General features: G+C 36.2%; 2 protein-coding genes across 2 annotated transcripts; one reads left to right on the plus strand and one right to left on the minus strand.

The window, feature by feature from the left end:
* The first annotated feature begins 3,453 nt into the window (after window positions 1-3,453).
* On the plus strand, window positions 3,454-4,331 carry LOC137954029 (agamous-like MADS-box protein AGL62). Its single transcript, XM_068801611.1, has one exon. The coding sequence runs from the start codon at window positions 3,465-3,467 to the stop codon at window positions 4,161-4,163; it is 699 nt and encodes a 232-aa protein (XP_068657712.1). The 5' UTR covers window positions 3,454-3,464; the 3' UTR covers window positions 4,164-4,331.
* Window positions 4,332-18,227: 13,896 nt separating this feature from the next.
* LOC137953120 (transcription factor bHLH113-like) lies at window positions 18,228-20,579 on the minus strand. Its single transcript, XM_068800353.1, has 6 exons — window positions 20,121-20,579; window positions 19,897-20,034; window positions 19,708-19,773; window positions 19,469-19,534; window positions 19,299-19,349; window positions 18,228-19,221 (listed from the first exon to the last, which is right to left on the minus strand). The coding sequence occupies exons 1-6, from the start codon at window positions 20,391-20,393 to the stop codon at window positions 19,075-19,077; spliced, it is 741 nt and encodes a 246-aa protein (XP_068656454.1). The 5' UTR covers window positions 20,394-20,579; the 3' UTR covers window positions 18,228-19,074.
* Window positions 20,580-20,788: the final 209 nt, after the last annotated feature.

A 20,788-nucleotide genomic window follows, 5' to 3' on the forward strand; every position in this document is an offset into this window, starting at 1 on the left:
AACTACCATTTGAGCCTAAATTTCACGTGAAAGAGAGAGAGAGAAATCCATGCAAATCTGTTTGCTTAATCATGAGGAACGGATTTGTAAAGTGAAAAATTTGGATCAAACTAATGAATGACAAACCTCATATGGGTCCCATGTTTAATTAAATCAAGGTGATATAAATGAAACCACATTGCACGGAGAATTCCACCACCCTCTTTCTCATGGTGACATGATAATTGAGAAAAAAAATTATTCTCTTATAAATGCATTTAGGTGATGATAATTGTATGTTGATGAATCCTACAAAAAATTATTATTAAAGATGTGATGCCTAAATGTTTGGGAGAACTAGCAATTCAAAGTGGAACTTGACATTCCTGCTTTAACTACTTCGAAAAAAAAGATAAGTTTTAGTTTTGATCACATCCTTACAAATAAGTTGGACATGTTTTCATTGGGTTGCGAACAATACACAAGTGGAAAAAAGTAGAAAGTTTTGTTGTTGTCCTCATAATTAGAAATAACCTAGGGGCGGAATCTCTGGAACAACAGATGAATTACATCCATTACATTGGATAGCGCATGGATTACACAATGATTACTTCAGACAATGTCATAATTAAGTGGTTGTACTTAGATCCTACAAGTGGTATGAAAATCAAAATCTTGTGTTTAGCGCCCTAGATGCTCATTACTTTTGAGCATTTATTGAAACAATTGCTACTAGTCCGTATCTTTCCTTTCATAGTTCACAAATTCCCTAAATGAGTCCAACTAGTAATTTATTAGGTATTTTATATTCTATCAAAGCGATTAAGTGTCTCAATCTAACACTTGACACTGCAAGCCTGAGCAAAAACAAAATGATGGGAAGAAACTGGCATAGTGGAAGAGCGTTAGATGCTTTTGTTTTCTATTGTTCAAGTTTGTTCTTGGTAGAGGTGTGAATAATAAGTTCTCTAAAATATGTTTCAAGGGACTATTGAAGTTGTAGGTGAAGTTAGATTCTAACTAAGAATTGAAAGTGGAGTATAACCTTATCTCTAGTGCAAAGAAAGTTTAGATTCAGAAAAATACTGAATGCTCTATAAACAAAGAAAATTATTCAAAGACTTAATAACATAAATCATAGTATGACCTTATCTCTCATCCAAGGCATGTCAATGACGACTTCATTGGGAGATACAAGGTGACAATAATTTATACTTTCTAGTTTGGATTTCCTTCAAAATAATGTTTGAGTTGTATATCCACAAATAAAAACCTACAATGATCCTAATAAACTTGACAAAGAACAAATAGTTGAAAATCAAAACTAACTACATAGTGGATTATTCATTAAAAAAAGTGCAACAAGAAGTATTTTTTCTCATTAATTTTTTTTTTTTTTGTGTTTGAATGGATATTAAAAGTAATTTCATTTAGGGCATTTGACCCAATAAATAGGAAAAAATTGCAAGTAAAAAACTATACTTTAACCAAAATTCTTGCCAATTTTAGGGGATAATTTCCCCCCCTAATTCCTCTTCTTCCACATATAGTTAAGAGGAGATAGAAAAATAAATATTTATACTAATTAAAAATCTGGAGAAAAATAAACTGAGAAGGAACAAGCACAAGAAAACCAATCTAAAAAATAGGTCAAAGGAAAATTAATTTTCCAATATTTTTCTTTCCTATGATGGTGTAATCTATTAGCAAGAGTACTACAATTATTGACAGTAAACGACTCCTTTGTGCTTTCCCATTTTTCATTAGTAATTAAATAAGAAAAATAAATAAGAAATATTTTAAAAAATTAAATAAAAAATTCATAAAGATATCTAGACAAATTTGCCAAAAAAGTTCACAAGTACATGAAATGAAACTTAAGCTAGGTTTTAGATCCCAATGACTCTTTCATGCCTTCATTTGAAGCTTAAGATTTGACGCCAATCAATTTCTATTTATCATCACACTTGAACTTCAAACTATCATTGTAGCTTGAAGTTTACGTGAAAGAGAAAGAAAGAAGTCCATGCAAATATGTTCGCTTAATCATGAGGAGAGGATCTGTAGAGTGAAAATTTTGGATCAAACTAATGAATGACAAACCTCATATGGGGCCCATGTTCAATTAAATCAGGGAGAAATAATTGAAATCACATTGCAGGGAGAATTTCACCACTCTCTTTCTCACGGTGACATGATAATTGAGAGAATAAATTATTCTCTTATTAATGCATTTAGATGATGACAATTGTATGTTGATGGATCCTACAAAAAATTACTATTGAAGATGCGGTGCCTAAATGTTTGAGAGAGCTTAAAGTAGCAATTCAAAGTGGAACCTTACATTCCAGCTTTAACTACTTTGAAAAAAAAAGGTAAGTTTTTAGTTTTGATCACATCCTTACAAATAAGTAGGACATGTTTCCATTGGGTTGGGAATAACAATACACAAGTAGGAAAAGTAGAAAGTTCCGTTGTTGTCCTCATAATTAGAAATAACCTAGGGGCGGAATCTCTGGAACAACAGATGGATTACATCCATTTCATTGGATAGTGCACGGATTACACAATGATTACTTCAGACAATGTCGTAATTAAGTGATTGTACTTAGATCCTACAAGTAGTATGAAAATCAAAATCTTGCGTTTAACGCCCTAGGTGCTCATTATTCTTGAGCATTTATTGAGACAGTTGCTCCTAGTCGTTTCATAGATAACAAATTTACTCAATGAGTCCATCTAGTAATTTATTAGGTATTTTATGTTCTATCAAAGCGACTAACCGTCTGAATCTAACACTTGCCACTGCAAGCCTGGGCAAAAAAAAAAAATGATGGGAAGAACTGGTGTAGAGGAAAGGTGTTAGATGCTTTTGTTTTCTATTGCTCAAATTCGTTCTTGGTAGAGGTATGAATAATAAGTTCTCTAAAATTGGTTTGAAGGGGCTATTGAAGTTGTAAGTGAAGTTGGAGTTTAACCTTATCTCTACTTCAAAGAAAGTTTAGAGTGTCAAATGGATGCTTTTGCTAGATATAAGGTGACAATATATTTATAGCTTGTAAAATTGATATTTGAGTCTTGTATCCATAGATAGAAATGAAAATTAAGGTGGGGCCTGCATTTGAAGATTAAGCTCTGATGCTTGATCAACTTGTATTTTTTATAATTAGCCGTTAAACTTCAAACACTCCTGAGTGGGCCTGAATTTTTACGTGAAAGACAATGAGAGAAGTCCAGCAAATCCTACTTAACCATTTTCAAAGTTGGTCAAAGGGAAAACTGCAGGTGGGACCGAGAATCCCCCATTTAGTCTCTGTCATCATTTGATTTAGCACACGTAGTGGGGCCAATAGGGATTCTACCATTAACGCCAAGGTACCAGTACAGCTATTTTTCACTCCAGAGACCTCCATTAAAACCCCCTCCCGTGGTGGTCTTCCATCGCCATTGCTAGCTTTTCCGTTGCTTCCTTCTCTTCAGCGACAATGGCAACCAAAACTTCCACTGGTCGCAAGAAGATTCTGATTCAAAAGATCGAGAAGGAGGACGCGCTCCATGTGTGCTTCTCCAAGAGACGTAACGGTATTTTCAAGAAGGCAAGCGAACTCAGCATTCTCTGTGGAGTCGAGATTGCCATCATCGTCTTCTCTCCTAGCGGAAAGGCCTACTCGTTCGGCCACCCGACCGTCGACAGCGTCCTCGATCGGTTTCTCGGGTACCAGCCGACCTTCCGTCCGAGGCCCTCGTCACGGATTACCAAAGTTCCAACCGATCCTGCCCAGCGCCAAATGCTGCTGCAGGAGCTTCATCACAAGCACGCGCAGACGATGGCTCGAGTGGAGGAGGAGAAGCTGAAGAGGAAGAGGTTGCAGGAGGTAGCCATGAAGGAAAAGAATACGATTTTCTGGTGGAAGACGAAGATCGAAGAGATGAACTTGCAGGAGCTCGAGCAGCACAAAGCTGACTTGGCTCGTCTCCGGGAGCAGGTGAAAGACCAACGTGAAACTTTCCTTTTCCTTCACCTTCCCCCTCTACAGCCTCCACCTGCCATCGGAGTTAGTGGCTTCGATCTGAACGCTCTTGGGGGGATTAACCCGAGCTTTAACGATGCTACACCACTGGGTCCGCCTTACCCAGGGTACGGCACCGGTTCCTGTGCCCTCAACCAGCCATGGATGATCTGATCTTTCAGCCCTATGGAACCGAACCCATTCTATCATCCCTTGGTATTATGGGTCTCAGTCTCCATTCATGTTTATCTTTTCAAGTCTTTTCAGATTTCAGATATCAGAATGCTTTTAGGGCAACTGAAATCAGGTTTTGCGGCTTCTGTTTAAGAATAATTTTACCCATTGGAGTGGAATCTATGTTTGTTGCTGAAGATCTAGAGATAAACTATGTTTATTTTACATGTCAAAAAAATCCAGGATGTCCACTGCCTTACATCGATATATTCTCGGTTTATAAGCATTTGCAACCATTTCACTACCTTGCATGAATGCCGTCTGTAAGAGAAGAATACATTTTTCTTGGAAAAATTGTAATCACAAGTGTAACGCTGCTCAAATCACAATTAGAACCAAGAACGAAGAAAGAAAGAAAGAAAAAAGAACGGTAATACTTTCGCGACATTTTTACTATCATCACAAATAGAAAAATGTTAAAAGGATAGAAAATAGATAAAAAGAAGGAAGAAAGAAAGAACAGTAATATTTTCGTGCCATTTTTACTACGACAAAGAAGATATTTAAAACTATTTTTTTGTGGGGATTTTTTCATTTATTTTAAAAATAGAAAATTTCTTTTCAAGATTTTTGTTTCTAGTTCTTCTCTTTCTTTTGTATTCCTGGTTGTTCCTAGTATTCCAGGTGTAGTTTTAATGGAGATCATCTCTCACTCAGTTAATGCTATTTATTTAGAGTAGAAAGATAATTGAAGTCATGCCATACTAATTTGCTGTCAATATTCAGAAAAATACTAAGTGCAATAATGGTTACTAACGCAGCTCTTCAAGAAAGACCCACTTCAACTGTAAAAAGATTCTCTAGCTCTTAGGGGGGGTTAGTCAACTTGAAGGACGAGATGATCTTCAACCACATAACCCCCTTCAACACTTGAAGTCGTTAGTGGAGCGCAGTTGAAACTTCATCTCGATGCAGGGGAAGAAGGGGTCCTTCATCTCCACGGTTTAATTTCGATCATGTGGAAGAAGACCCTTTTTGATCTTCTTTGAATTGAAGGACAGGCGACGCTCACATTTTTCCCTCTCTCTCCTCGCACCCCCCATCGCGCGTCGTCATTTATCATTTTTTCTTCCTCTCTCCCGCACTCCCTTCCCTCTCTCGTCTCCCTGCGCCCCGACGTTGATCTCGTCCTTTGTCTTCGGCCTCAACTCTCGGTCTTCTCTCGGCCTCGTCCTCTCTCTCGCACCCCCTCTCTCGTCTCCGTGACTCCCTCTCTTCTCTCGGACTCGCTCTCTCTCGCTTCTCTCTCTCTATTCCCTCCCGACCTCCCTTTCTTCTATGTCTTCTCCCTCTCTTCTCCCTTTCGGCCTCCCACTCCCTTCTCTCTCTGGCTAGTCTCCTTTCCCCCGAAAATACCTTCCGATTTCGTTCGATTTCCCCAATTTCATTTTGATTTTCTTCGATTTTGGACATTTGGGCATTGCTTGCTTAATATCTACTTTGATTAGGCATTGATTTCACCCTTCGGCTTCGGATTTTCCCAAATTTTAGAAGGTAATCCTAAACCCTAATTTTTTTCATTAAATTAGTGTTTTATTTGATTTAAATTTATTTTCAGTGCGTAATTGGGGGTTATTTGTGCATTATTTTGGGATTTAGGGTTACAGTTTATAGTCTAAATTCTTGATTCGTGTATGGATTATTTTTAGGGTTTGCTGCTCGGTATTTAAGGGTCCAGTAATTAGGGTTTAGGGTTTATGGTTAAAGATTTAGGGTATTTTAGGGATTAGGGTTTTTAAGGTTTAGGGGGTTTAGGGTTTTTAAGCTATAAGGTTTTTTGGGTTTAGGGTTTGGAATTAGGGTGTAGGGTTTAGGGTTTAGGGCTTTTAATGTATTAAGTCATGGAATTAGTGTTTAGGGTTTAGAGTTTAGTAGGTGATAGGGTTTAGGGTTTGATGGTTTAGTTTTTTTTTTTATGGTTTGTGTTTCGGGTTTAGGGTTTAGGGTTTAGGTTAAGGGTTTAGGGTATTTTAGGGATTTGGATTTTTTAGGTTTAGGGGGTTTATGGTTTTTAAGGTTTTGGGGGTTTTGTGTTTTTAAGCTCTAGGGTTTTTTACGTTTTGGGTTTGGAATTAGGGTTTAGGGTTTTGGGCTTTTAAGGTATTAAGTGCTAGAATTAGTGTTTAGGGGTTTTTAGTCCAATTCTAACATGGTTGAGTCGCCTACACGGGCGTCCATTAGCCAATGAAACCCGACCCCCATCACTGACGAGGTACAGTTCATAGAAACTGCGAAGTTATATGGGGCTCTACCAGGGTCTTCGGTGAATTTGGACTTGATGTGTGTGTGTTTTCATTGTTTAGTGCATATGCATTAGTGAAAATAATTTAATTAATTTTGAAATGTGTGAGAATGTTGTTGAGAATTTTTGAAGTGCTATGGAATGTTTTTGCCATGTGGTGAGGAGATTCGGGTATTATACATATCCACCACATGGTATTTTTTTATGGTTTGTGTTGGTATTTTTTTTTATGGTTTGTGTTTTCGTGACGAGTAAAAGTTGTTTAATAAAGTTTTTTTCGTGAGGACCATCTCAGATTTAGATTATACATGCCTGCAAGAAGACAACCAAGTGGTCGAACATATGATATTTGGACATTCGATGATGATAGCAAAATGCTCGATCTCTTAGTCGAGCAGGTCAATCTAGGGAACAAGTTGCCTAACGGGGTGTGGAAGCATGAGGTATACATGGACTATGTAAATAAGTTCAATGAAGACATAATCATGAAAAAAACTGTTGAGCAGGTGAAGAATCGAACAAGAGCATGGAAGAAAACATATCAAACGGTAACGAGCTGTATCAACACTTGTGGGTTTGGTTGGGATGCAACCACACAACGAGTTACTGCATGTAATTCTGTATGGCTTGATTACATAAAGGTCAGTAAATTTGTATGGCTCGACTATATGATGTACTATAAAATATTTTTTATGTTTTTGGCGTTAGTATAACTCTATTCCAAGACGTCTAAATGATGTTTTATTCTTGTAGGAGCATAAAGATGCTGAGAAGTACAGACGTGAAGGCTGCCCCCTGTACGACAAATTAGCTGTGGTGGTGGGAAACACAATAGCGGTAGGGTCAGGAGCTGCAACCTTTGTAGATCAGGGCGATGAGGTGATCCGTGAATCGGAACATGTCCCGATGGATGAGCCAGAGGATGTTGATATAGTTAGGGATACTCCATCACCATTATTAAGCATGGATGAGTCTCTAAGTAATCAATCTGAAAGAAGTAAACGGTCATCTTCAAGTCATCGTAGAAAGAGAATCGAAATGCCCGATAATGACACTAGTAGCAGAATCTTTGATGCAATAGATCGAATTGCTAAGACATTTGAGAATTTCATGATGAAAGACGATATTGTAAGAGATTGTGTCAAAGCCCTCAGGGAAATCCCGGACTTGCCTACAGAATTGAAGTATCGCGCTCCTTCATGGTTGGATACACCAACTAAGCAGGTCATGTTTATGGAAATGACAGTGGAAGAGCGGGTCGAGTGGCTTAAATTTTGTTTTGAAAACTAATTGTAATGCGTTATAAATACACTGTTTTTTTGGAATATTATTATGTAGTAGACATGATATTTGAATTATGACGTTGTAAGACTTATTAGTATGGTTTGTATTTAAATTTGATATGTTGTTGTGTTTATATATTGCATAGATGAATATGGTGTTTTGAGTATGGATGTGGAATGTGGATGAATGTAGGATGCGGAATGTGGATGAATGTAGGATGTGATTGAATGTAGGATGTGGGAATGTGGATGAATGTAGGATGTGATTGAATGTAGGATGTGTGAATGTGGATGAATGTAGGATGTGGGAATGTGGATGAATATGGTTGTTTATAGGTGTGATTGCAAATAGGTTATGATTGAAGATTGATGTTTACATGTGTTTATGAATTTTAGGCGATTGAATTTGTGGATTTCCATGGATACTATGACAGACGATGAAAAGGTTGCAACTATGGTTGCATTCACAACTTTGTTGATCGCCATGGAAAGATACTATCTGTACCATTGCAACAGACGTGTACCACGTTCTTGTGGGATGAATGGTCCATTGTATTTGCAAAAGGCACTAGACAAATCTCCAGTTAAATTTCGGAAAGTGTACAGGATGAACCAACTGGTATTTCACAAATTCGCAGATATACTTACTAGTAAAGGGTTTTTATCAGCCACAAAGACCATCTCAGTTGAAGAACAACTTGCATATTTCCTCCAAACTGTTGGTCAAGGATAAGTGTATAGTGTCACAGCAGAGATGTTTGATAGATCAAACTGGACGATAAGTAAGTATTTCAATAAGGTGTTGGATGCAATCCTCAAACTTCACTCTGATTACATCAAACGGCCTTCGGAACGCACTCACTCGAAGATTTTAACAAATTCAATGTTTTATCCCTACTTCAAGGTAACATCACTTCCTATAACTAAATAATTTTACATTAATATACAAAGTTAGTAAATATTAATTGAAAATGTATAATTAAGATTGTATTGGAGCTATTGATGGAACTCATATCAAAGCCAACATTCCACTTGAAGATCAACCAAGGTTTTGGAATAGAAAAGGTTATCTCTCACAAAATGTGATAGCAGCATGTTCATTTGATATGAAATTCACTTATGTACTTGCTGGATGGGAGGGGTCAGCAGCCGATTCCCGTGTACTGAAGGATGCATTGACTCGTCGAGATAAATTTTTGTACCTGAAGGTAAGTAATATATTTTTCAGTAATTTTTTATCTATTTTATGTTCAATTATTTTATGTGGTATATAATTTTTATTAGAGGACAATGTTATCTAGTCGATGCTGGTTATGCAAATCTTTCGGGATTTTTGGCTCCATATCTAGGAACCCGATATCATCCACAAGAATTTGGAGATAATATTCCTAGAAATGAAAAAGAATTATTGAACCGAAGACATTCATCTTTATGGAATATTATTGAGCGAACTTTTGGTGCTTTAAAAGCTCGATTTCAAATGTTAAAAGGCACTCCTCCATTTTCTTTTAAGATCCAGGTGAAAATTGTACATGCTTGTTGCATATTGCACAATTATATACGAGCAGAAGATTAGGATGATATATTTGAAGATGAAGATGATAATTCGGGTGGCAAGCTCGGTGGAGGAGGTGATGCGGTCCAATTAGGTGCAATGGATGATACAGACAGTGATAATTGCGATGATCTTGAGGATGTGGGTAGCCAAGTAACAAGCATTCGGAGGCAGAGTGCATTAGAATCCACAAAAGCCGCACAATTTCGAGATACCATATCGACATCCATGTGGAACGATAAATGATGGTTTACTCTTATTACTTTTGAACATGCATAATTTATATGTACTAAACTTGTAACTCGTTGATTGTAATATTAAAGGCACGAACTCGTTATTTGAATAATTTTTTTTAGGTTATTTTCAAAGTTGTATATGTATTTATTTATTATTTTTTAAAATTTTATTACCATATTAAACTTCATATTTAAGTCTCTGGTAAATAAAATATAATTAAAGTATGCATTTGATTAATTAATTAATTTTAATTTTGTCAAAATATTTTATTAATTAATACAATGCAAATCTATCTTATGTTATTAATATAATATTTTTTATTCATTAATCATATTTTTTTATTTACTCTATTGTATTAGTGATTTAATAGTGGTAATTAAAATATTGTTAACCCAAACACTTTGGTTTAATTAGTTCATTTTTATAATTAATAAAATCAATTATTTTAAATTTCTAAGATGAAGATGAAGATGAAGTTGTCCACACTAACACCCTATTTCAAAGATTTTGAAGATGAAGCTGTCCACACTAACACCCATTTCAAAGATGAAGATCATGTCGATGCATAAGATGAAGATGAAGATCAAATTTTCATTTTGTTGACTAACCACCACCCCCCCCCCCCCCCCCCCCCCCCCCCCCCCCCCCCCCTTAATAAAATGTGGGCTTCAAATTCTTAATGGGAGCTCCATGTCCTGTGTGAGGGACAGGTGACTGAGAATAATTATCTTATACTTTTATATATTGTATATTGTTTATTTACACATTTATCAAACAGGAAAATAGGAACAAACGAAATAATAACAAAAAATACTTTAAAATCCATAAAATTATAAAAGATAAAAAGTTGTATAATCATAATTGAAAAACCTATAATAATGACACTATAATGTATATGAGAATAATGAAATAAGTCACTAGCTACAATGATAAAATGTCATAAATATACATATGTTGACTCAAAACTTTACTGAGCTACCTAGCTTATATATAATCGGAAAATATTGGCAACTGGGTATGGAATAACCCTTAGTCATTTCTATTTTTTTTATAAATGATAAATGGGTAATCAGATAAAATTATCTAAATATATAATTGGATTAGAATTTTTATGCCATTTTGTTCTATTTTTTTAATGATAATTACCTGATGGTTCTGGTATCAATATTTCAAAAACCAAGATAGACTGATTTGAATCTACTGACTAGTGGTGAATCGATCATTCCGACTTAGGTCTAACATGGATGAACTTGGCATTCACCCAAAAACTTGGTTGAACAAGCTGATGTGGTCACATATCAACTACTAAGCCAAACTAGTTCTCAATAAAGCTTGTAAGAAACTACCATTTTGAAATTCAAATACTGGGGATAATGTTATTAGACTAGATTGGACTGGTCGACTGAATTAGGACATGCTCCAAGTCCTTCCATTTGGTTAGAACAATATAAGAGCCAAAATTGGGTCAACATAATAGTGGTTCAAATGGTAAATTGAATGAGCACCTCGAGAGTCCTCTCATTCGATAGAAAAATAATGAAGGATGTGGAGGCCCCCTTTCAAACAATGCCAAGAAAAAGGGAAAGAGTGGAGGAGGATGGGGCGGCATCGAAAAGGGGAAGGTCGATGTGGCCCTTTTCCTCCCCCTTTTTCTTTGACAATAATAGGAAAAGGTATCCCTCAACTTCTTTGATGATGAAAAAAAATAGTGTGGGAGAGGGGCATAGCTCTATGACTTCCCTTTCTATTTATACTCTCCCCTATATCCTGTGGACCTTAAGCACCACGAAGGGGAGGATAAAAATGTTGGTTTCAAGATCCCCATTGAGATAATTTTGATGATAACAAATACCTAAGTACTAATGGTGTGTGTTAAAGTATAATACATAGTTTAGTCCTCATACATTGAAATGGAATAAGTAGCTCATGTCAAAAAGTACACTAGCCCAAAAGCCTTGTAGCATTATTTGCCCAAACAACAGGAAGAATGTTTTTTACAAGAGAAGGAAGCATACCGACCAAGAAAAGGGAAGAAAAGTAAATAAAGTAAAGGAAGACCATCAAATGATCAAAGATCGATGGAGTCAAACTCATACATAAAAGTCAAGCACATCAGTGAAAAAGATGAAGTCTTGAAGTGAAAAGACAAAAGGAGTCAAATATATGGTGAAAAATTAGCAAAATGAATCTACCACTATGGAAGGATTCGAACACTTGTCATGACAAAGAGAGTAAAAGAGTAGCATATGGAGAAATAGAAAGTTCGACAGAAAAAGAGGTGTAGAACCGATGCTGGGAGGTGTGAAACCTACTAGGAGTAACCCAAGTTACAAGATGAGAATCCCCAACAAAGCAAAGAAAATAAAAAGAATGTGAACTTAAACAAAATTGGAATTAAAAGTGGGTTCAAACCCATGAGCAGGATTCGAACCATTAGCATAGGATTCAGATCCTTAGCACAGGATTCAAACCCTTTGTATAAAAAATTAAATATGTAATCTTTCATGCTCAATTTTAGAAGCTATAGGTCTCCAAATTTTACAAGTGACCTACCTTTGTATTCAAAATAAAATTAGGATTTAATACAGATTTTTTTACCTACTTTTGACCCAGTTTTGCTAGATGACAAAACATGATTTTCTAGCTTTAATTGCTAGTTTTTGAAACATTGAAGAGCCTTTTATTTAAGCCAATCTTGGCCCAAACAAATTTCTTTGTTGGTCAAAGAATTTTCCAAGCCTTCTAAGCCTTCAAACATGATTTGAGAAGATTTTTCCTTCTCCCAAGCTCCAAAGAAAATCAAAATTGATATTTCTCTCCATTGAGCTAAGTATTCCAACATTTGTTCTTTCAAATCTTGATTGAATACAAAGATACATGTTTGCTAAATATGTGCCTTGTGATTTAGAAATCATATTTGATTCAACAATTGCATTTTAAGTGTTTGTGTGATTGACTTCTATTTGAAATGAAACTTACTTGATCTTTTACTTTAAAATCATTTCATATATGCAACTATTTTAATTTGGTGGAGCAATTTGAAATTGGTTTCACATAATATTGAAGTTTGGAGATAAGATTTCAATTGCATGCTAAAAATTTGAGACAAATTAACTATACTTGATCAAGTACGTTGAACTTGGCCCATAGTGAGATCATTTGTTAAAGTTCAGATTATTACTCATGGGCTACACTTTCGAATCAAATGTCACATTACATTATTTTATGTGCATTCTCCGTTTCAAAAAATAAATCCTAGATTTACATTGAGCCAACATTTTCAAGTTGAATCATTAAGGAGTGTCTTCAACTGCCTATATTAAGGAATATCACATTAAGGACTAGTTTAAGTTGTTGATTACATTGGTAGGTACTAAGGATTGGTATACCTATTTGTTTGTATTTGAATTATCAAATCATCCTATTAAAAGGCGACTACATTATAAGCAAGTAATCCTTGCAATTTGAGTCAAACCTTGAGTAGGCAAGACCCTTTACTCTCCAAAGAATTTTAGAGAAGCTATTGTGGTTCAAAAGTAGAGATTGGGTATGCCATAAGACTTTGTGTAGACATGTGGTGCTAAAAATCCCTTGTGGGTCTAGGCTAGTGTACCTATTGAGTTGGTAAAAATCCCTGTGTGGGTCTAGGCTTGTCTACCCTAGTGAACTTCTAAAAAATCCCTGTTTAGGCCTAGGCTTGTCTACCCAAGTGAACTGCTAAAAAATCCCTTTGTCGGTCTAGGCTAGTGTTCCTAGTTGATTGTTTTAAACCTAAGTGAGGGTGTGTTATGTAAATTGATTGTTGAGGTCAATGGAGTGGTATAAGTCCCCACTATAATTGGCCTTAGTATGTAATTTGTTGTAGATGTTGTAGGTCAACCTAAACTTAGAGGGGCATCAAGGTGCTAAAAACATCTTGGGGGTAGACTAGCAATCTCCAAAAGGATTATGAACCACCTAAAAATCTTGTGTGTACTTGATATGTGATTACTGTTGCTTATACTTTGATTATTGTACACAAACTTAAATTATAAGATTCGCCTTGCACTTTGATTAATTGAAAAGATAAATACACATAAACAAGGATTAACCAAAAGAAGTTAAAATTAGCAGCAAAATTTAACAAATCTAGTCACCCCTAGGTTAATTCCTCATTGGATCTTACGGAGGGCCTCTTCCATATAATCAAATAAAAGAATAAAGAGTGAGCCTTTACTCCTCTCCCACATGTACATCAACAAAAAGACTCTTCGTTGATGAATCTATTTTTAAAATATTAAATTAATTATGATATTAGATGATGACACCATTAACACTATTGGTAGTCAAACCTGATTGATCAATGACATCATATTGGTCCCAATTACTTTGCGAGTCAATACTCAAGTCAAGTTTAATAACAATGGCTAGGGAAAAAAACTGTCAAGATCTAAACTTTAAAGTGCTATTAATTTATGACATAATAAAGCCCACCAATGCAGTCCATGGTTAAGCTAGGTTTATGAGGCAAGTCATAACAACTAACTATACAAACTTGTAAATTGACAAGTTTATTTGACATGTCTTTGCCATGTTACTTATATCATTTTTGTTGATTAAATAATAACAACTTTGCTACATAAACACTAAATTATCATGTATATATTAATTAAATTTGCATCATAGAATCTATGTAATAAAAACTATTAAAGAACTATACCCTAACTTCACATTTTTATAATTTTTTTAGATTTTATGAATTTTAAAAAGTTTACTTTTGTTGGCAGGTTAACCTAGACGCAATTAGAACATGTGGAATCTATGTTATTGAATAAATTAATGAATGAGTTTAGTTCGAGTGAACATATTAAGAACATGTTCTGATTACCCAAATTTTAATCGGATCCATTACCACCATCCTAATCACTAGTTTTTCTCTTGAGATGTGTTATCACTAAAATTAAGAAGAGATCATTATAAGTAGATAAGTTCATATAAAATAAAAGCATGTTTATAAGTATAGTTTGTGCTAGGAGTAATGTTTGTTGGTCTCAAGATCTCCATGAGATAATTTTTATGATAATAAACACTGAAGTTACTAATGATGTGTATTAAGTATGTTGTGTAGTTAAAAAAAACCTCAGAGGAAATTTCTATTCGCATATTTTTTCGACTAACCATGACCTATCCCAATGGTCCATACAAAAAGGAAGCAAACAACTCATGCAAGAAAACACACCATCCAAGTAACCTAGAAACATCGTTGACAAAACACAAGAAAGGAATTTTTTTTTTACATAAATAGCCAACCGAGAAGAGCCAAGAGGAGTAAAATAGGGAAAAAAAGAGTCGATCACATAGCAAGAAGTCAACTACTTTAGTTAGAAGATAGAAGAATTGAACGGCCAAGAGCTAAAAGAGTTTAAGTCCATGAATATAAGTCAAGCACATTAGTGAAAAAATGAAACCCTGAAGTAAAAAAAAAAGGCATACTTAAACATATAGTAAAAAAGGAGGAAAAGTAGTTGGCCCCTTTTTAAGGTCTCCTTTTTAAGGTAGAGAGATAAAGGGAGCTAAGTATAGAGAACAAAGAGTTTTGAAGGTGAAAAGGAGTTGATCCCATCAAAGTTGTCAACCTTTGAGCACAGGAGTCCACTCCTTTATTAAGATGGAGAAAAAGGAATCAATTATGAAAAGTAGAAAGTTTTGAAAAGAAAAAAAGGAGTCCACCCCTTAGCATAGGAGTCAACCCCTTTGTCAAGATGAAAGAACACAAAGAGTCGATTATGAAAAATAGAATATTTTGTTAGAGAAAAAGGAATTGTTCCCCATAGAAGCAGAATCATGAAGAAAATGACAAAAGGAGTTGACCACAAGGAAAGGAGTCAACCCCATGCAACAAAAATTCAAAATTCTGAATGTCAGACCTAGATCTGAGAGTTCTATGTCTTCATATCTTGTAAGTGACCCACTAAGATGCTTAGTAGCAAAAATAAAATTCATCGATATTTTTTTACAAAATTTGGACCTTGGTTTGTCATGTTCCCACAAAGACAAACCTAGAGGAGTAGGTGAATAGATTTATCATATTTTATGACCACTTTGTTACTTGATTGCACAAATAATAATTAAAATATAAAACAAGATAATTAACCACAATATCAAGATTTTTTATAGTGGTTCACAATAGATATTTCAAATTGCAAATTCACTCCCAGGGAGCCCTGACCTAGGAATGAAGAGTTTCACTATAGTCAGCCAAATGACATCAATAACATAGAGCCCTCAAGAGACTCAATTTACACCACCAATCGAAACATTTTGGGACTTATAGTTAGCAACGCATAGGTACAAGTACCTAGATTCCAATTAAGGGATTTTACAACATTCAATTGAAGTTTAAGTATTTGAAAGAGTTACTTGCAAGGAAAATATAAAAATGTATCACAAATTGATTACACAACTCTTATGGTGAATCCACAAGAAATTTCAAGAACACTATGTTTTTAAAAAATCAAAGATCTTGAATGCTAAAGAAAGGCAGGCAATATGGGAGAAGTTTTTAAATTCTGGTAAAATGATATGAAAATCTAGATCACTAATGAAATCACTTGCCACAAGTCGAACAAGTTTTTAAAACAAATTTAAAACACAATACACATAAATACTTAGCTCTCAATGACAAACTTCTCTTGAAACACCTTTTCTGGCTTTTGATGACACTAATACTTTGAGAAATCTCGTGAGAGTACTAGGAGCTTGGAAATTTGCGTGAGCAAACATTCAAAAAACTAGCCATTATAGTAGAAAGGTTTATTTTGGTATTTTGTCAAATAGGCAAAAATATGCTCCAAAAAATTCACAATAATCATCAATAAATCCTATTTTTCTTGTTGAATATGTTGGTAGGACACTTGCAAATATGGAAACCTATAGCCTTTTGAATCATCACCTGACATTCTGACAATTTGAAAATCTTCACTATGGGGTTGATTCCATTGCATGAGGGTTGAATCCATTTGCTCCAACTATCGATTTTGAAATTGAATCTAATTGATTTCAACAATCACATATGAGGTGAATTTCATCTCTAAGCACTTAAATCCATTTGAATCTTTTGTACGAGAATTGACTCCACCTTTTGTCTATTGTTTACTATAAGTCAGTGTCAATTTCATTCTCTTTCTTACCAATTGTAAGGGGTTGACTTCATCTAAGTGTGCTCGCCCTTCATGTTTCAAAATAATGGGGTAGACTACAACTTTTAAACCAAAACTTATTGTAAGTCGGTGTCTACTCAATTTCCCTTTTCACCAACTACAAGGGGTTGATTCCATTTAAGTGTGCTAGTCTTTTGTATTTTTTTTTAATTTATGAAAAAGAGAAATAATTCATTAACTTGATTATAACTGAATACACTCAACCTCCAATTTATACTAGAGAAAACAAGTAGAATCATAAAATAATTAAACTACACATATTCCATTTACACCCAAAGTCAAACACTAAAAGTTAAGCCCTAGAACAATTGAAGAACTAAATATAAATAAAATACTAACATAACTAAAACACTTTTAAACTGAACCTCTTTAGTGAGGGTCATGTAAGACTATCTCGTACATGTTCTTGAATACTCCTCAAACTAGAGTTTATAACTTCAGTTTGCAATAATAAAAAAATCCGTAGTCTTCAAGAAGAAATTCTTCATATTTGTGTAGATATTCTGGTCACATAAAGTTTGATTACTAAAATCCATAGAATTCTTCATTGTAGAGTGTATTTCTTCTCTCAAGTGATAGCAACACCCACACTTCAATTCCGGGGGAAAGTGCAACCATTGTAGCACTGAACTTTCAAATGAAACTCTGACATGTAAAAATAAAAAAAATCGGAAGGAGGTGAAACCACTGTAGCACACGAATTCTTATGCGTATTAAAATTTATGAAAACGTGCATCAAATTAATTTAATGAAAATGACAAGGCTTGGTTTATCTTGTAGAATCCTTCATACTTCTCCTTCTATCTCCCCCTCAACCTGGGAGGTATCAGTAGTAATCCAAGCTTGAAACAAAATAAATAGTTGTAGTAATGATTTCTGCCATTATGGTGTCCCGATGATAAACAATCAACCAGACAAAGACTCTCAAAATAGATAGGAGATATATATAAAGTTGAAACCAACCTTGTAGGATTTCGAACAAAAGTGATGATAATTACTAAAATGGGTAATGTTTGTCACTCAAAAGACGACAACAAAAATTGAGGTACTAATAGAAAAAAGGTCTTCATAGAATTAACAATACTCATATTTATAAAAAAAGAACTAACTGAAGAAACACACAAGAAGTTGGTCCGAAGGGGTAAATGAGAGTAAAAAATCATGGTAAGAGAAATGTAATCGACAAGAAAACTTATGTGAGAATGAAAGGAAGAGAAAATAATCATAACGGTAATAAGAAGGAGATTGTAATGGTGAGCTACATATATATACATGGTAGATCCAATACAAAAAACCATTTTGTGTGAAACATGCGAAAGGTCTAAGCCGTCCGCTCATGATTGGACGACTGAAATAGTAATTAATCAAGATCGAATGGTTGAGATAACATTTCACATCTTTCGCACCAAATGGTTTTTCGTATTGGCATTAGAGGCTATTTGTTGTAAATGTTAGTGACTATTTACGTTGAGGGACGGACAAATAATCTGCAAAAAAGATTGTGAACCACCTAAAATCCCTATGTTTACTTTGTATGTAACTACCTCCACATAAGAATTAAGAAAAAAAAGCTAAAATTAAGAAAAAAATTAACAAACTTATTCACTCCCCTCTCAATTTGTTTCTCACTAAACCTAAGAATTACATTATTTATAAGTATATCTTCATCGGAAATCTAGTCCCACCATACGAGACGCACCATTCCCAGCCTAAGGAGAGGGACGAGGAAGGCACCCCCCCACCATACGAGACGCAGAGCACCATTCCCAGCCTTTGGTTGAAAAGGGTCGGAAGACGCTTGCCCTTTCCCCAATAGCATCTTCAAGGACGTGTACCCTACAGAGGCCTGATGGATCAGCGACGAGGGCTCACCAAGACTAGGTGGCCATATCATTATTACCTGAGCCCAATATGACGAAATCTCCTATCTCTCTCTCCATCACCTCCCATATCGACAGTCAAACTTCTGGGTATCTCCGGGTTTTGTGTTCAGCCACTAACAAGGGACAAAAACTGCACAGCATCGTTCAGATGTAGGCATCATCACCGCCCGTCAGAACCCAAATCCAGCCTCTATGCATGAATGTCGATGTTACAGTTCTACGACCGGAACCTGAGGTAACTGTATATAACAGGAAGAAGAAGAACCTCCACAAAATTCTGAACGAAAAAAAATGTACACGAGTTCTCTTGGTTTTCTGTATCATTTCTTGTTTACTTCTTTTGACATTCCTTTTTGGGTATTTGGATGAACAAAAAAAGGATCCGGCTGCAGGAACCAAGAACTCGAAAAGAAGAGAGAAAGATTGAAGAGGAGGGGAAGGAAGCACGAGACTTAGCAGTTTGATGAGTGGCTTCCCATGGCAGGGGACCAGAAATCGGCGCCGTTGCTGTTCGCTACGTTCTCGGTGAAGGCGACCGGGACCAGGCAGAGGCCCCGACTCCTCAGGTCGTACCCGGGCACCTCGTCGTTTCCTCCTCCCTGAAGAGTTGGATAAAACACCGTGACAATGGAATACAGAGCGCGAGAATCAAGACAGAGGAGGAAAGTCGTCTCACCGGCAATGATCCAGATGATGGCAGTCGTTGCAGGTACGGACAGCTCAGTACCTGTTAAGAAAATCATTTTCAAGGAATAGAAATTGGGGAAGAAAGATGAGAAAAACAGAAAATAATCTGAATAGTGAATTCGGAGCCTCTTTCTCTTTTGATGTTCGGATAAGTAATACCTGAACCTGTTCGTGGAGAAATCTGATGTATCCCATCGCTTCGTGAAGAACGGAAGCGGTGTCAGTCTGCAGCAGTCAAAGTCAAACATAAACGGAGACCCAGGCGTTACTGAAGTGAGCACAGACAAGCAATTCTTGTTTTAAACTTTAAAAACCAGACAAAAAAGCCAAATGCTTTTCAGTTTTTTCAAAGAATTTTTTCGTTTCTGGATATTTTGGTTTCTTCATCCAGACCAAACCTTGCCAAAGGGAGAAACCAGCAGCTGCAGCGCGGTAATTCTTTCTCCAAGCTTCTCTTTCCTCACCTGTCAAATTTGTGCAGACGCCATAGAAACATCGTCGAAAAAAATGAAAGAAATGATATTGGACAAAATCAAAACAAGGGAGAAGAATTTTTTCTCGGTTGCTTCATCTTTTGCCATACAGACCTTTAATTGGGGTTCACTTTTAGGCTTTTTATTCGTTTTCCGAATCGCAGCAGTGTTGCCTGATATCGAAACAGTAGCAGCTTCCGACGCGCTTCGTAATTTTGGTACCACCTTCCCATCACCCCCTTTCCCTGGTTTCTACTCATAAAAGTACAAAGCATCAACACAAGCATTTCTACTGCATGCAATAAAAATTCTCTTTCTATTAATTCACTTCAACTCACCCTCAACTGGGAGAAACTCCTCCCGCTGCTCGACGAAGTCGACGACGAATCGCTGCCCGTAACTCCAGATTTCTGCGGCGCACCAACCGTTTCCGGCAAAACGATCTCGCTCCCGCTCCCCCCCTCACCAAAACTCAACAACCTCTGCGGGTCCTCGGCCGAGAAAGAAGAAGTATGCATAAAATCTTCCGCGGCCATTCCAAATCCTACGTCGCCGGACTCCAATAACTGCACAAACCCCCTGTCCCTGGCGAAGTCTTCCCGCGTCGCCATTAAACTACTCAAACTCGGAAACCAGAAGGAAAAGCAGATCAGAGATTAGAATCTCCTTCACTGTTTCTCCACTCCTCCCGCTAGAAACAGCGTATCCAGCGTGGCTCTTCGCGAGAGGCGAATAAAACGAAACCCCTGAGAGCACCTGAAAGCGAAGAGAGAACGAGAAAGAGGAGGTTCTGGCTTAAAATGGGGAAGCGCAGTCGCTAGACACTTTAGTTTTGTTTGGCCTTTTTGTTATCCGCAAATTGATCGCTCGCGCCTCTTCTCATTTCTGGTTTCCGACACGGCCACCGAAGCGAGGAAAACCGCTTTCCGTTTTTGAACGCGGTTTCCGGTTTCATGTGCCGGGTAGGCCCCACTAGACTCCCAGACAAAAATCGGATGCATGCGGA

Source organism: Aristolochia californica, unplaced genomic scaffold, assembly GCF_029961685.1.
Source record: "Aristolochia californica isolate CCGP_79_NKW_82.1479 unplaced genomic scaffold, dmAriCali1.0.hap1 SCAF_16, whole genome shotgun sequence".
Lineage (NCBI taxonomy): Eukaryota > Viridiplantae > Streptophyta > Magnoliopsida > Piperales > Aristolochiaceae > Aristolochia > Aristolochia californica.